This window comes from Colletotrichum aenigma (genome assembly GCF_013390185.1).
Source record: "Colletotrichum aenigma strain Cg56 chromosome Unknown KSG_Cg56_contig04, whole genome shotgun sequence".
In the NCBI taxonomy this organism is placed as follows: Eukaryota; Fungi; Ascomycota; class Sordariomycetes; order Glomerellales; family Glomerellaceae; genus Colletotrichum; species Colletotrichum aenigma.
Window position 1 is genome coordinate 5,524,974 of NW_023500910.1, and position 13,897 is coordinate 5,538,870.

At 44.8% G+C, this 13,897-nt stretch overlaps 2 protein-coding genes across 2 annotated transcripts; both read left to right on the forward strand.

Annotated features, from left to right (window-relative positions):
* Positions 1-7,497: 7,497 nt before the first annotated feature.
* On the forward strand, positions 7,498-7,980 carry CGCA056_v007307 (uncharacterized protein; the record flags this gene model as incomplete). Its single annotated transcript, XM_037322556.1, has 1 exon — positions 7,498-7,980. The coding sequence occupies one exon, from the start codon at positions 7,498-7,500 to the stop codon at positions 7,978-7,980; it is 483 nt and encodes a 160-aa protein (XP_037179452.1).
* A 297-nt stretch (positions 7,981-8,277) lies between these two features.
* CGCA056_v007308 (uncharacterized protein) lies at positions 8,278-8,598 on the forward strand (the record flags this gene model as incomplete). Its single annotated transcript, XM_037322557.1, has 1 exon — positions 8,278-8,598. One exon carries the CDS (start codon positions 8,278-8,280, stop codon positions 8,596-8,598), a length of 321 nt encoding a protein of 106 aa, XP_037179459.1.
* Between the last annotated feature and the right edge of the window lie 5,299 nt (positions 8,599-13,897).

Here is a 13,897-nt window from a genome sequence, read left to right on the forward strand (position 1 = left end):
ACCTAGTCCTCAGTTCCCCATGAGATGTCAACATAACGACAGCATGAAATAGGATGAATGCTAATAAGACGAATGCTAAGTTCACTACTAAGAAAAGGCATAAGCCTAGAGAATCGCAAAGAATGGACCTAGACCCCCACAGATCAGGATCTGCGAAAACAGCCTTGCAAAAGCGCGATGAGAGGGAAAGCAAATCACCTACCTAAGACAACCAGAGCAGTCAAAAAACTAGACTCGCCTACTAACGACAGATCACAACAGGCAACAAACATAAGATCTATTCACTAAATGTCATAAGGACATAAGGGTAATATCAAACTCAAAGTTACCATCAATCAGCAGACAACACTCACGCTGATAGACAGCAGAGCTGAAGCAAACTTCATTACCCCCCAAGCCATCAATAGGCTAGAAATACGATGGGGAGGAAAAGAACGACCATATCAGTTACACACGGCAGAAGGAGAAGAATTCAAGTACGAAGGAGGTACCATCTATAATGAGACTGCGCCCCTCAAGATGAGCTACCTGAATCGAAAAGAAAGAATCCAATTCGATATTGCCGATCTAGGAATATACGACATAGTGCTAGGACTACCCTGGCTACGAACAAGCAACCCGCGGATAGATTAGAGCAAAGGCCAACTCCATTAGGACCATAATGATTCAGTCCCTGAGCAGCCCTGTCAGAATCAGGCCTCAAACGAATCAATACGACAAGGAACAGCAAAACGATACCTCTGTTACCTCAAGGCGAAAGAAGCCATATCACAACCACCGACAACGATAGATCTCAAACAGAAGAACGATCCACTTCTGTCTATCCCAGAAGAATATAGAGTTTATAAGAAACTCTTTGCAGCCGAATTAGAAACCAGACTGCCTGAACATATTAGTTTCAACTACGAAATACCCCTCAAAAAAGGGAAGGAACCACGCTTCAACAAAATCTACAGACTCAACCAGACAGAAATAGAAGCCCTAGATAAGTACCTTAAAGAAAACCTTAAGAAGGGATATATCAGACCCTCAACGTCACCAGCAGGAAGCCTAATCCTATTTATACCTAAAAAGAACGGAAAACTACGATTATGCGTTGACTACCGCATGCTAAACGAAATGACGATCAAGAACTGCTACCCACTACCACTTATCGATGAGATGAGACGACTCCTTCACAGGGCCAACTGGTTCACAGCCCTCAACCTCAAAGGAGCCTATAACCTGATCAGAATGAAGCAAGGAGAAGAATAGAAGACTGCTTTCAGAACATAAAAAGGATATTTCAAGTACCTCGTCATGCCTTTCGGCCTCACTAACGCCCCTGCAATATTCCAAAATATGATCAATTAAGTCCTATGCAAATACGTCGACATCTGCGTAGTAGTCTATCTTGACGACATCCTCATCTTCTCATCAACACTTAAAAAACATAAGGAGGATATACACTACGTCTTATAAGCTCTCTAAGAAGCTAAGCTATTAGTTGAACCTGAGAAAAGCAAATTCCACACACAGAGAGTGGAATACCTCGGATTCACTATCACCCTGGGAAAGGTCTGTATGTCAGAAAACAAAGTCAAAGCCATCAAGGAATAGCTGGTACCTAACAACCTCAAGGAAGTCCAAGGATTTCTAGGTTTTGTCAACTTCTACTGCAAATTTATTAAAGACTATGGCAAAATCAACACAGCTCTCACAAGCCTCAGCCGCAAAGACACGCCCTTTATATGGGAAGAACCATAACGAACAGCATTCCAGAAGATCAAGGACCTCATCGCCAGCAAGCCCATCTTAAGCATTCCAGATCTAACAAAACAGTTCGAAGTAGAACCCAACGCATCCGACTATGCGATAGGAGCATAATTATCCTAACGAGATTCAGAAGGACGACTACACCTGTGTGCCTTCTTTTCTCGCAAGCTCCACAGACCTGAACTCAACTATCAGGTTCACGATAAGGAACTCATGGCAATCATTGAAGCTTTTAAGGAATGGAGACCTGAGCTCTTAGGAACCACATATGAAGTACTTATGTATTCAGACTATAAGAACCTTTCACACTTCACAACTTTAAAAGTGTTGAATAAACGACAGATTAGATGGTCAGAATTCCTATTAGAATTCAACTTCTGAATCATCTATCGCAAAGGATCAGACAATAGCAGAGCTGACGCTCTTAGCTGACAACCAGACTATAACGTCCTAGTACCTGAAGAAACCTAGGTGATTCTCAAAGGAAACAACAATAGAGACCTAGTGCCAGCAACCAAACTCTTGATGATGGCCGGACGATCTAGTACTAGCCCGCCTAGCGAACTAGACGACGAAGCAATTATGGAGTTTCACGCTCGCCCTGCATATGGCCACTAAGGAATCATGAAAACCTAGAAACAACTACGACAATAATATGGAGAAAAAGTCACTAGAGAACGAGTGGCAAAAGCAATTAAGGATTGTGAGGTTTGCCTCAAAAGCAAACCCGCTCGACATCAACCTTATGGTATGCTACAACCCCTGCCTGTGCTGCAAACCGCCTGGCAATCCATATCCCTCGACTTCATCGTCAAACTACTGAAGTCTTAAGAACCCCTTATAGGAACACACTTTAACAGCGTTCTTGTTATTATAGACCGACTCACGAAGTACGCCTACTTCATCCTATACAAAGAAGCAAGTAACGCTGAAGAATATGCCTATATATTTCTTAAGTACATCATCGCCAACCATAGAACGCCCAGAGAGATTATATCAGACAGAGATAAGATCTTCACTTCTAAATTCTGGAAGTCAATCATATCGCAACTCAGCATCAAACAATTAATATCTACTGCATTCCACCTGCAAACCGACGGACAAACAGAACGAATCAACTAAATCCTCGAAACATATCTCCACGCCTACGTCAACTACAACTAAGACAATTAGGTTGTATTGCTACTAATAGCCCAGTTCGCCTATAACAGCGCAGTAGGAGAAAGTACTAAGGAATCCCCCTTCTACCTCAACTACAGATTCAAACCAACCGCCTATAGAGAACCCCAAACAGGCCCAGCTGCAGTAAAAGCCGTCGCCTTAATACGCCAAATTAAGGATATCCAGGAAAACACACGTAAAGAACTCAAATTCATACAACAAAGAATAACAAAATTCAGCAACAAACGAAGGATTGAGGGACCAACCTTAAAAGAGGGAGATAGCGCCTATCTCATATAGCGAAACATCAAAACAAAGCGACTAAACGACAAACTCAACTATAAAAAACTCAGACCTTTCAAAATTTCACGAGTAATCTCACTAGTCAACTACAAACTAGGACTCCTAGAAACCATGAAGTGTCACCTAGTATTCTATGTCTCACTCCTCAAACCAGCACCACGTAGATCACAGACAAACAATATTATTATTATCGAAGATAACGAACCAGAGTATGAAGTCGAACGGATTATCGACCACCTCAAAGAACCAGAAGGGTATTAATACCTCGTCAAATAGAAAGGATACAGACATAAAGACAACATATAGGAACCAGCTAAAAATATCACTAACGCAGCAGAAGAACTCACGATCTACTGGCAACAACACTAAGAACGAGAAGTCACACTAGCACCTGTTATACTAGCCAAAAAGAACGGTGGATATAAGCGGATCAAGCACCCACACCACTTCACCAGACCACCTACTGAAGTAGATCAGCTGCGACAAGGAAAACTATTTATCCGCCTAGGGACACCAGAAATCAACTAAGACGCCTCCGATAAGAAGTTTGGAGTGCTAGGATTCCAGTTAAGAATCAAGTCTAGGTCTATCGTACTAAAGCCACCTATAGACTGAACCTCTGATACAGGAGACGCTACTAGCTCCTCCTTGGTAACCTCCCGACCTTTCCGAAACACCATTCTCTTCTGCTTATGCAAACGATCCAACCGCGCCATGGACTTGTCCAACTCAGCCTGCGCGGCACGCAAGGCAGCAGCCTTCTTTCTTAACACCTCCTCTTCAGCCACCTCTGCATCCTCCAAACGAGCTGCTTCGTCCAACAAGCGATTAACTACGAGAAAGTCAGCACCAACCACGAAACATAAGGAAACACAAAACGTACGAGCATAAATAGCGTCTGCCGCTGCATCATAAGACTGCCCTAAGCGAGTATATTCGCCACAAACTTCACCGCCCGGAAGAAGCTTGCAACGCTTCCCTGCGGAACGACAGTAAGAACAAGGTATATCAACAACAAAACCAAACTCAGCAATACGCAGCGCACGATTGCGACGACGAAGAGTAGAGGTAGAACTCGATTTCGATTTTTGAACGCAACCTGATATAGTGTGTCAGCATCATAGGTAAATCAGGAAGCACGATTGATGGATCCCTAACCTGGGACCAACGACCTACTTATGTTAGGTCTTGAGGACAAGACCTTTGGAGAGGGGACCTGATGTTACGACCTGTTATGCATAGATAACAGTTGACCGACACACTTAGGCGTCGGGCGGCTAGGATAGGACATTTATACTGCAGGATCACAGGAACAACAGGAACTCACTTAGCACGGAAGAACTATAGTATAAGTCACATAATGATAAGAAGGACCGACAAAAGATAAGCAGTCCTGACTTAGGACCAACATAGAGAAAGCAGTCTACACCCAGAGACCGCTCAGAAAGACATCAGTCCTCAGAATAAGGAAACTACCTTAGACTTATATATAGTATAACCCTAAGCCTAGCTTATGGTCAGACTTCTATAGCTCTTCAGCAATCAACTTAGTATTCATCCTCACAGATACTCTCAGCTTACCTTCACTGCAAATCACTTATTAAGTCTAAGACTAATCACCTTAGCCTCTGAAGAACTAATCTACTACAGCCTACGACCCACAACCACAACCCAGTATACTGTTAGAACGTATTAATCCCCAGCTTCTGTTAGCAGACCCTACTGTCGGATAGCTGACCGTAACATTTATCTTAGTAATATACTTAGCATTTATCTTATTAATATTTATCCTACTTTATATGATTATTATATTATTATCTTATAGGAAACTAAAAGCTAAATCTAAAGATTGTAAGGTTATCTTTAAATAGTACTATAATCTATCTACTTATAGTAGAAGTTAAGTAGATCTTATAGATAGACTTATTATTATATCTTCTAAGGTAAAATTAGTAATTATGTTTTTCTCCTATATATTTTTTATATTCACTATGAAAACACTAAGGCTAGAAGAGGGTTTAGTGAAGTTAATAGTTACTTCTTAATATGGGATAGTCTTCTATATATAGCTGAGGGGTGTAGTCCTAATTTTATTAATTTGCTAGATGTAAGGGGCTGGCCCCTAGGCTTGTTCAACGTAGAGGTGCTGTCGATTGACTATTCTAAGCTGAAGAAGGAAGAAAGGACTTTACAAGAGTAGGCACCTAACAGCGGTGAAGCAGGCTGGGTTAGGCGGCATACTGCGGCAGAATAGTGGGTCCAACGGAGCCGGATCTCAGTAACTGCTCCGGCGAAGCCGGAGATATCAATCCAGGCTCTAGCCTGTGACATCACCCCCCCGCTCCCCTCCGGCGGCGCGCCCGCAGCGCTAAGGCTAGGTCTCCATCGTGCTCCATCGCAGAGCCATAACGGCGTTCGTAAGCCTCTATTGCTTCTGTCCCCTGGAGCGTCTCGACAGGCTCCTAGGTCCTCTCTACACTTAACCAGAACTTCGCGGCGTCGCCTGCACCCTCGACGCTTCTAGGTAGCAGCGTTAATACTCTCTACACTCTAGGTCTCTTCGCCTTTATCGTCTATAATTAGTGGCGGCTGCTCATCATCTAACGTTTGACTAGGTAAGGGGTTGTTATCTGCGCGCTTCAGAATATCTATATAGAAGCGTGGGTATATAGCTGCTGGTATATCAAGCTCTACTATATATAGTGAGATGACTTTTATAACTGTGTACTTATGGTGTAACTAATCCAGTTTCTTATAAGGCCTAGGGGATCTGTAATAACCTATATGAAGCTAGACTTTGTCGCCTACTTCTAGTCTCTCTGTAGGCTGGCGCTTCTTATTAGTCAGCTTCTTATAGCGTTGCTATCTTGAGGCGAGGGTTGATTAGGCTATATCTATCACATCTTGAAGCCTTATTACTAACTTGCGTGCTTAGCCCTCAGAGGTGCCCTCAGGGCTTGCTGGGCCTGCTTCCTTGACCTTAATAGGCTCTGGGTTATATCTATGCTCTAGGAAGAAGCTACTCATCCTAATAGCGCTATTATCGCAGCTATAAAGCGCTAGCTGAGCTGCTGGAAGGTTATATGCCCAGTCCTTCTGTAAGTAGGTGGCGTAGTTATATAGGTAGGCCTAGATCTCCTGGTTTATCCTCTCTAGGGCTCTATCAGTCTGCAGGTGGTAGGTGGTGCTAAGCTGCTGCTCTATTTCTAAAAGCTTGCAGAACTGCTGCCAGAAGCAGCTTGTCTAGTTGCTCCCTCTGTCGCTCATAATTAACGTAGGGATGCTGTAAAACCTGAAGTAGCAGTTCAGGAATCGTTCAGCGCAGGCTTCAGCTTCTATGCTTTCTATCGCCTTAAGGGTTACGCCTTTACCTAGCCGGTTGATAATTACCTAAAGATATCTCTCACCCTTATCTATAAGGGGAAGGCTAGTAATAAAATCTATAGCGAGGTCGCTTTATATACGCTGTGGTATCAGTAGTGGTTTCAGAAGTCCCTTACGACGTTCCCTCTAGATATAACTGCGCCTACAACTATCGCAGTTACAGCAGAAACGCCATATTAGGTGCAACTAACCAGGCCAGTAAAACCGTCTACTAACCAGCGCGAGGGTGTTATCTCTTCCTAGATAGCCACTAAGCGTTAAGTCGTAGGTGCTTTGAATGATACAGGTGCATAGCCTCTTGTTACGACCCGTTAGGCACAACACGTTGGAACAACCCCGCCTGGGATCTCGGCGGCTAACGCGGAACATATGTAAGCAGTGACACAGGTGTAACCAGAAACCATCGGGAAAGGAAGAACTATGGTAAATGTCACGTGACTTCGGGAACAGTACGGACATAAGATAAGGATGGATATGTTGGATATGAGCTATCCTAGCTATCCATGGATATGTTGGATATGAGCTATCCCAGCTATCCAGCATCGTAAGGAACTGTTCGGAACCTGTATATAGTATGACCCTGAGCCTGGCTTATGGTCAGACCTCCATAGCTCTTCAGCAATCAACTTAGTATTCATCCTCACGGATACTCTCAGCTTACCTTCACTGCGAATTACTTGTTGAGCCTAAGACTGATCACCTTAGCCTCTGACGACCAATCTACTATCAGCCTACGACCTACGACTCAGACCACGACCTCAGTGAACTGTTATAACGTGTCAATCCCCAGCTTCTGTTAGCAGACCCTACTGTCGGATAGCTGACCGTAACACTTTGATTGCTCCTGTTCAGTAAGTTGACCATTGACACCTACTAACAGTAAAAACGACAAATATGTCTTCTCGCGCTTCAGCCAAGTCCCCTACCCTGGGATCTTCATCTTCCTCGCGCAACCAGCCTCAGAGTCTGGCGCAGGAACTTGCCAGCGTCGAAGACTACGACATGCCGGACCTTAAGTACGACTCCGACGGAGAAGTTTCCTTCACCAAAGAAGGTTACGAAAAACTCCGGCGCATCATCCAGAAACAAGACGCCGAATCCAAGGAGATGCAAACCTTCGTTAATGAAAGCAAGCAGGCCATGAACAGCCTTAACGAGCAACTCCAAAACGCCGGACAAGCTTATAAGAAGCTTGAGAAAGACATCAGGGGTGACGCCAACCTCAAGAAGGTCCAAGAACTCCAGGAAGAACTTAATACCCTTCGAGCTGCCGCCAATATTGTCACTACCCCTATTGGAGGACGACAGAAGCTCAAACTCAGTGCCCCTATCACCTACGACGGCACCCCTGGACAACTCAAGTCATTCCTGATCTAAGTCAAGAACTACCAAAACTTCCACTATGGAGACTTCACCAGTCAAACCGAGAAAGTCGTCCATGCTGCCACTTACCTACGAGGAAGAGCCCTCAAATAGTTTGAACCTATCCAGGAAGAATTCCTCAAGTACGAAACCCTGGACGAGTGCTCCACCGAGACCCAAGACATCTACAGCAGTTTTCAGGGATTCGAAGATGCCCTACGATCTCTCTTCTAGGACCCCGATGAAAAGCGACAAGCTGAAAGAGATCTCGCACAACTGCGACAGACTAAGTCAACTAAGGAGTACGCCGCTATGTTCAGACAGCTCAGCATTCAGCTCGACCTCACCGAGGAAACCAAGATCTTTATGTTCTATCAGGGACTTAAAGACGAAGTTAAGGATGAAATCGTTAAGATCGATCGCCCCAAAGACTTCCTTCAGTACGCCGACCTTGCAATCAAGATTGACAACAGACTATTTGAACGACGCAAAGAAAAGGGCGAAAAACAACAAGGACCTAACATAGGACGCAAGTACCAGTGGCAACCCCAGCATAAGTTCAACAACCAGCAGAACGACAACAGACCCCACAGCAACTGGAACAACAATCGACAAAGCACCGCTTATAGATAACACAGCGGACCTATAGATCTCAGCATGATGACTAAACCTAACGACAGGAAGCCTTGGAACCCTAAGTGCTACAACTGCAACAAGCAAGGCCATATCGCCAAAGACTGCAGACAACCTAAGAAACTTCCCTGGAAACCAGTAGCCAAACGACCTCAACAAGTCAACACGATTGCAAAAGCCTTATATGCATCCCAATCTTAGACCGGATGCTACGACGATAACTGCTGAATCCACCTCGAAGACAAAGAAATGTTAGGACACTACCTAAGGGACAGCAACCCTGGACGATCCGGATACGACATGAGTGCCCCAGATACTCGCCCCAGAACCCTGGCAATGATGCATTCCAGCAACAGCAGAGTCGCCAGAAAGCCAGTTGAACAACTTAACGAGATGCTATGAATCCAGCGACTAGAACTAATCACCTCACATGAAGATGCCCGACAAACGCGTCTACGCCAATAAGAATCAGAGGAAGAACTAGAACATCAGCATGATCCTCTGACAGAACAATAACTTCTCAGTATGACCAGCAACTGGACTTTTGGAGAAGGCGAAAGCTCATCCTATGACTCAGACGAACCTTGCGATGTTGCCCGACAACATGCTCAGACAGAGATCACCTATGGGTTCACCCCTAGTGTGGACGACTCTAGCTCTGAAGAGGAACCTGACGACCAGGAAGACAGAATCCAGCAACTCCTGAAGTACCAGGAAATCGACATGCTTCAAGATGAGCAACAACGCCACTTTTATAGCACCTCAGCAACCTAACGAGACTGGGACTACACCCCTCAGATACACACAGAAGACCATCCCGCACTAAGAAGCAACTACCAACTTCACTAAACCCTCTTCTGGTCCTAATGTTTCCACGACAAATGCAAAGAATATATAGGAGAAAAGCACGACTACTAATTCTACCCCAGAAGACATAACGACAAGCTTATCTGCGAGATTTACTCGACATCCGCCATAATTGGATGGACTATAGTACTGTTTGAAGACCACCTCGCAGTCTTCAGACCTAGCCCTCAGTTTCCTATAAGATGTCAACATAATAACGATATAAAGTGGGACGAATGCCAACAAGACGAATGCTAAGTTCACTACTAAGAAAAGGCACACGCCTGGAGAGTCATAAAGAACGGACCCAGACCTCTATAAGTTAAGATCTGCAAGAACAGCCTCACAAAAGCACGACGGGAAGGAAAGCAAATCACCTACCCAGGACACTTAGAGCAGTCAAAAAACTAGACTTACCTACTGACGAAGAACCACGACAGGCAACAAGAAAAAGGTTTATCCACCAGATGTCATAAGGACATAAGGGTAATATCGAACTCGAAGTTACTATCAACCAGCAAACGACACTCGCGCTGATTGACAGCGGAGCCGAAGCAAATTTCATCGCCCCCCGAGCTATCAACAGGCTAGAAGTCTAATGGGGAGGAAAAGAGCGACCCTATCAGTTACACACGGCAGAAGGAGAAGAATTCAAGTACGAAGGAGGTACTATCTATAATGAGACTGCGCCCCTCGAGATGAGCTACCTGAATCAAAAAGAAAGAATCTAATTCGACATTGCCGATCTAGGAACATACGATATAGTGCTAGGATTACCCTGGCTACGAACAAGCAACCCACGGATAGATTGGAGCAAAGGCCAACTCTATTGGGACCACGACGACTCAGTCCCTGAGCAGCCCTGTCAAAACCAGGCCTCAAACGAGCTGATACAGCGAGAAACAGCAAAACGATATATCTGCTACCTCAAGGCAAAAGAAGCCACGTCACAACTATTGATAACGACAGATCTCGAACAAAAGAATGATCCACTTCTGTCTATCCCAGAAGAATACAGAGTTTATGAGAAACTCTTTGCAGCCGAATTAGAAACCAGACTGCCCGAACACACCAGTTTCGACCACGAAATACCCCTCAAAAAAGGGAAGGAACCACGCTTCAACAAAATCTACGGACTTAACCAGACAGAGATAGAAGCTCTAGACAAATACCTTGAAGAAAACCTCAAGAAGGGATATATCAGACCCTTAACGTCACCAGCAGGAAGCCTAATCCTGTTTGTACCTAAAAAGAACGGAAAACTATGATTATGCGTCGACTACTGCATGCTTAACGAAATGACGATTAAAAATCGTTACCTACTGCCACTTATTGACGAAATGAGACGACTCCTCCACGGAGCCAACTGGTTTACAGCTCTCGACCTCAAGGGAGCCTACAACCTGATCAGAATGAAGCAAGGCGAAGAATGGAAGACCGCCTTCAGGACACGAAAAGGACATTTCGAATATCTCGTCATGCCCTTCGGCCTTACTAACGCCCCTGCGACTTTTCAGAACATAATCAACTAAGTCCTACGCAAGTACGTCGATATTTGTGTAGTAGTCTATCTCGACGACATTCTCATCTTCTCACCAACACTTGAAAAACACAAAGAAGACGTGCACCACGTCTTATAAGCCCTCTAAGAAGCTAAGCTGTTGGTTGAACCTGAGAAAAGCGAATTTCACACACAAAAAGTGGAATACCTCGGATTCACTATCACCCCTGGTAAAGTCTGCATATCAGAAAACAAAGTCAAAGCTATCAAGGAATGGCTGGTACCCAACAACCTCAAGGAAGTCTAAGGATTCCTAGGTTTCGTCAACTTCTACTGCAAATTCATCAAAGACTATAGCAAGATCAACGCGGCCCTCACAAACCTCAGCTGCAAAGACACGCCCTTTACATGGGAAGAACCACAACAAACAGCGTTCCAGAAGATCAAGGACCTCATCGCCAGTGAACCCGTCTTGGTCATCCCAGATCCGACAAAGCAGTTCGAAGTAGAACCTGACGCATCCGACTATACGATCGGAGCGCAACTATCTCAACAAGACTTAGAAGGACGACTACATCTGTGCGCCTTCTTCTCTCGCAAGCTCCACGGACCCAAACTCAACTATTAGATCCACGATAAGGAACTCATAGCAATTATTGAAGCCTTTAAGGAATAGAGACCTGAGCTCTCAGGAACCACCCACGAAGTACTTATGTATTCAGATCACAAGAACCTTTCACACTTCACAACTTTGAAAGTGTTGAATAAAAGACAGATTAGATAGTTGGAATTCTTATCAGAATTTAACTTCCAAATCATCCACTGCAAAGGATCAGATAATAGCAGAGCTGACGCTCTTAGCCGAAGGCCGGACTACAACATCCTGGTACCTGAAGAAACCCAGGTGATTCTCAAAGGAAACAACAACAGAGACCTCATGCTAGCAACCAAACTCTTGATGATGGCTAGGCGGTCTAATACTAGCCTGACTAGCAAACTAGACGACGAAGCTATCATGGAATTTCATGCTCGCCCCGCACATGGTCACCAAGGAATCACGAAAACCTAGAAACGACTACGATAACAATATAGAGAAAAGGTCACTAGAGAACGTGTGGCAAAAGCGATTAAGGATTATGAGGTCTGCCTTAAAAGCAAACCCGCTAGATATCAACCTTATGGTATGCTACAGCCTTTGCCTATGCTGCAAACCGCCTAGCAATCCATATCCCTCGACTTTATCGTCAAGCTACCGAAGTCTCGAGAACCCCTTACGGGAACACACTTTAACAGCGTTCTTATCATTATGGACCAACTCATAAAGTACGCCTACTTCATCCCATACAAAGAAGCAAGCAACGCCGAAGAATATGCCTATATATTTATTAAGTACATCATCTCCAACCACAGAACACCTAAAGAGATTATATCAGACAGAGATAAGATCTTCACCTCTAACTTTTGGAAATCAATCATGTCACACCTTAGCATCAAACAATCAATATCCACTGCATTCCACCTGCAGACCGACGGACAGACAGAACAAATCAACTAAATCCTCAAAACCTACCTCTGTGCCTATATCAACTACGACCAAGATAATTAGGTTGTACTACTACCAATAGCTCAGTTCGCCTATAACAGCGCAGTAGGAGAAAGTACCAAGGAATCCCCCTTCTATCTCAACGATGGATTTGAACCTACCGCCTATAGAGAGCCCCAAGCAGGCCCAGCCGCAGTAAAAGCCGTCGCCTCAGTACGACAGATCAAGGATATCCAGAAAAATGCACGACAGGAACTTAAATTTGTACGACAAAGAATGACTAAGTTTAGCAACAAACGAAGGATTGAGGGACCAACCTTGAAAGAGGGAGATAGCGCCTACCTCATACGGCGAAACATCAAAACAAAACGACTAAGCGACAAACTTGACTATAAAAAACTCGGACCCTTCAAAATCTCACGAGTAATCTCACCAGTCAATTATGAACTTGAACTCCTGGGAACCATGAAGTGTCACCCAGTATTTCACATCTCACTACTCGAACCAGCCCCACGAGGTTTACGAACGGACGACCTCATTATCGTGGAAGATAATGAACCAGAGTATGAAGTAGAACGAATCATAGACCACCTCAAGGAGCTAGAAGGGTATCGATACCTCATTAAATGGAAAGGATACAGACATGAAGACAACACATAGGAACCAGCTAAAAACATCACCAACGCAGCGGAAGAACTCACGATCTACTGGCAACAACACTAAGAACGAGAAGTCACACCAGCACCTGTTATACTAGTCCAGAAGAACGCTGGATATAAGCGAATCAAGCACCCATATCGCTTCACCAAACCACCTACCGAAGCAGATCGACTGCGACAAGGAAAACCATTTATTCGCCTAGGAACACCAGAAACCAACTAAGAACCGCTTCCCGAGGACACCCCCGGAGAACCCTGTTTTGCAACAATAGGAACAGAGTCAAGCAAACCAAACTCAGCCAGCAAGGAAGGAGACAAAGCCACATCAGGATAAACCGTATCCCAATTTCCAATAAAACCCGCAGGAAGGTGGTTGGAACCAGCAGAAGGAAGACGAGCCTCCTCTTGTTGACGCTGCTCCGCCTCCGCCTCCTCCCGTTCAACCCGCTCCAATTCCTCCACACTGTTAATACCACGACGCACCGCACGCATCATCTTCTCAAACCACATTTTCTTCTGCTTTTGAAGACGCAACACCTTCTCCTCTGCAGCCTGCAGCTCATCCTCCAATTTTTGATGTTGAGTGGCGATATTCCGAAGCTCAGCAGCCCCCACACCTAAGATATCGCAACGAGAACGGCCCAAGCGAACGCATTCGGCACAGCGAGAAGAATCAGATGGCGAAGCCTCGCAGCGAGCGAAACCTTTCCCCTCGCAATAGGAACACGTGGGTATGACGATTGGATTTTG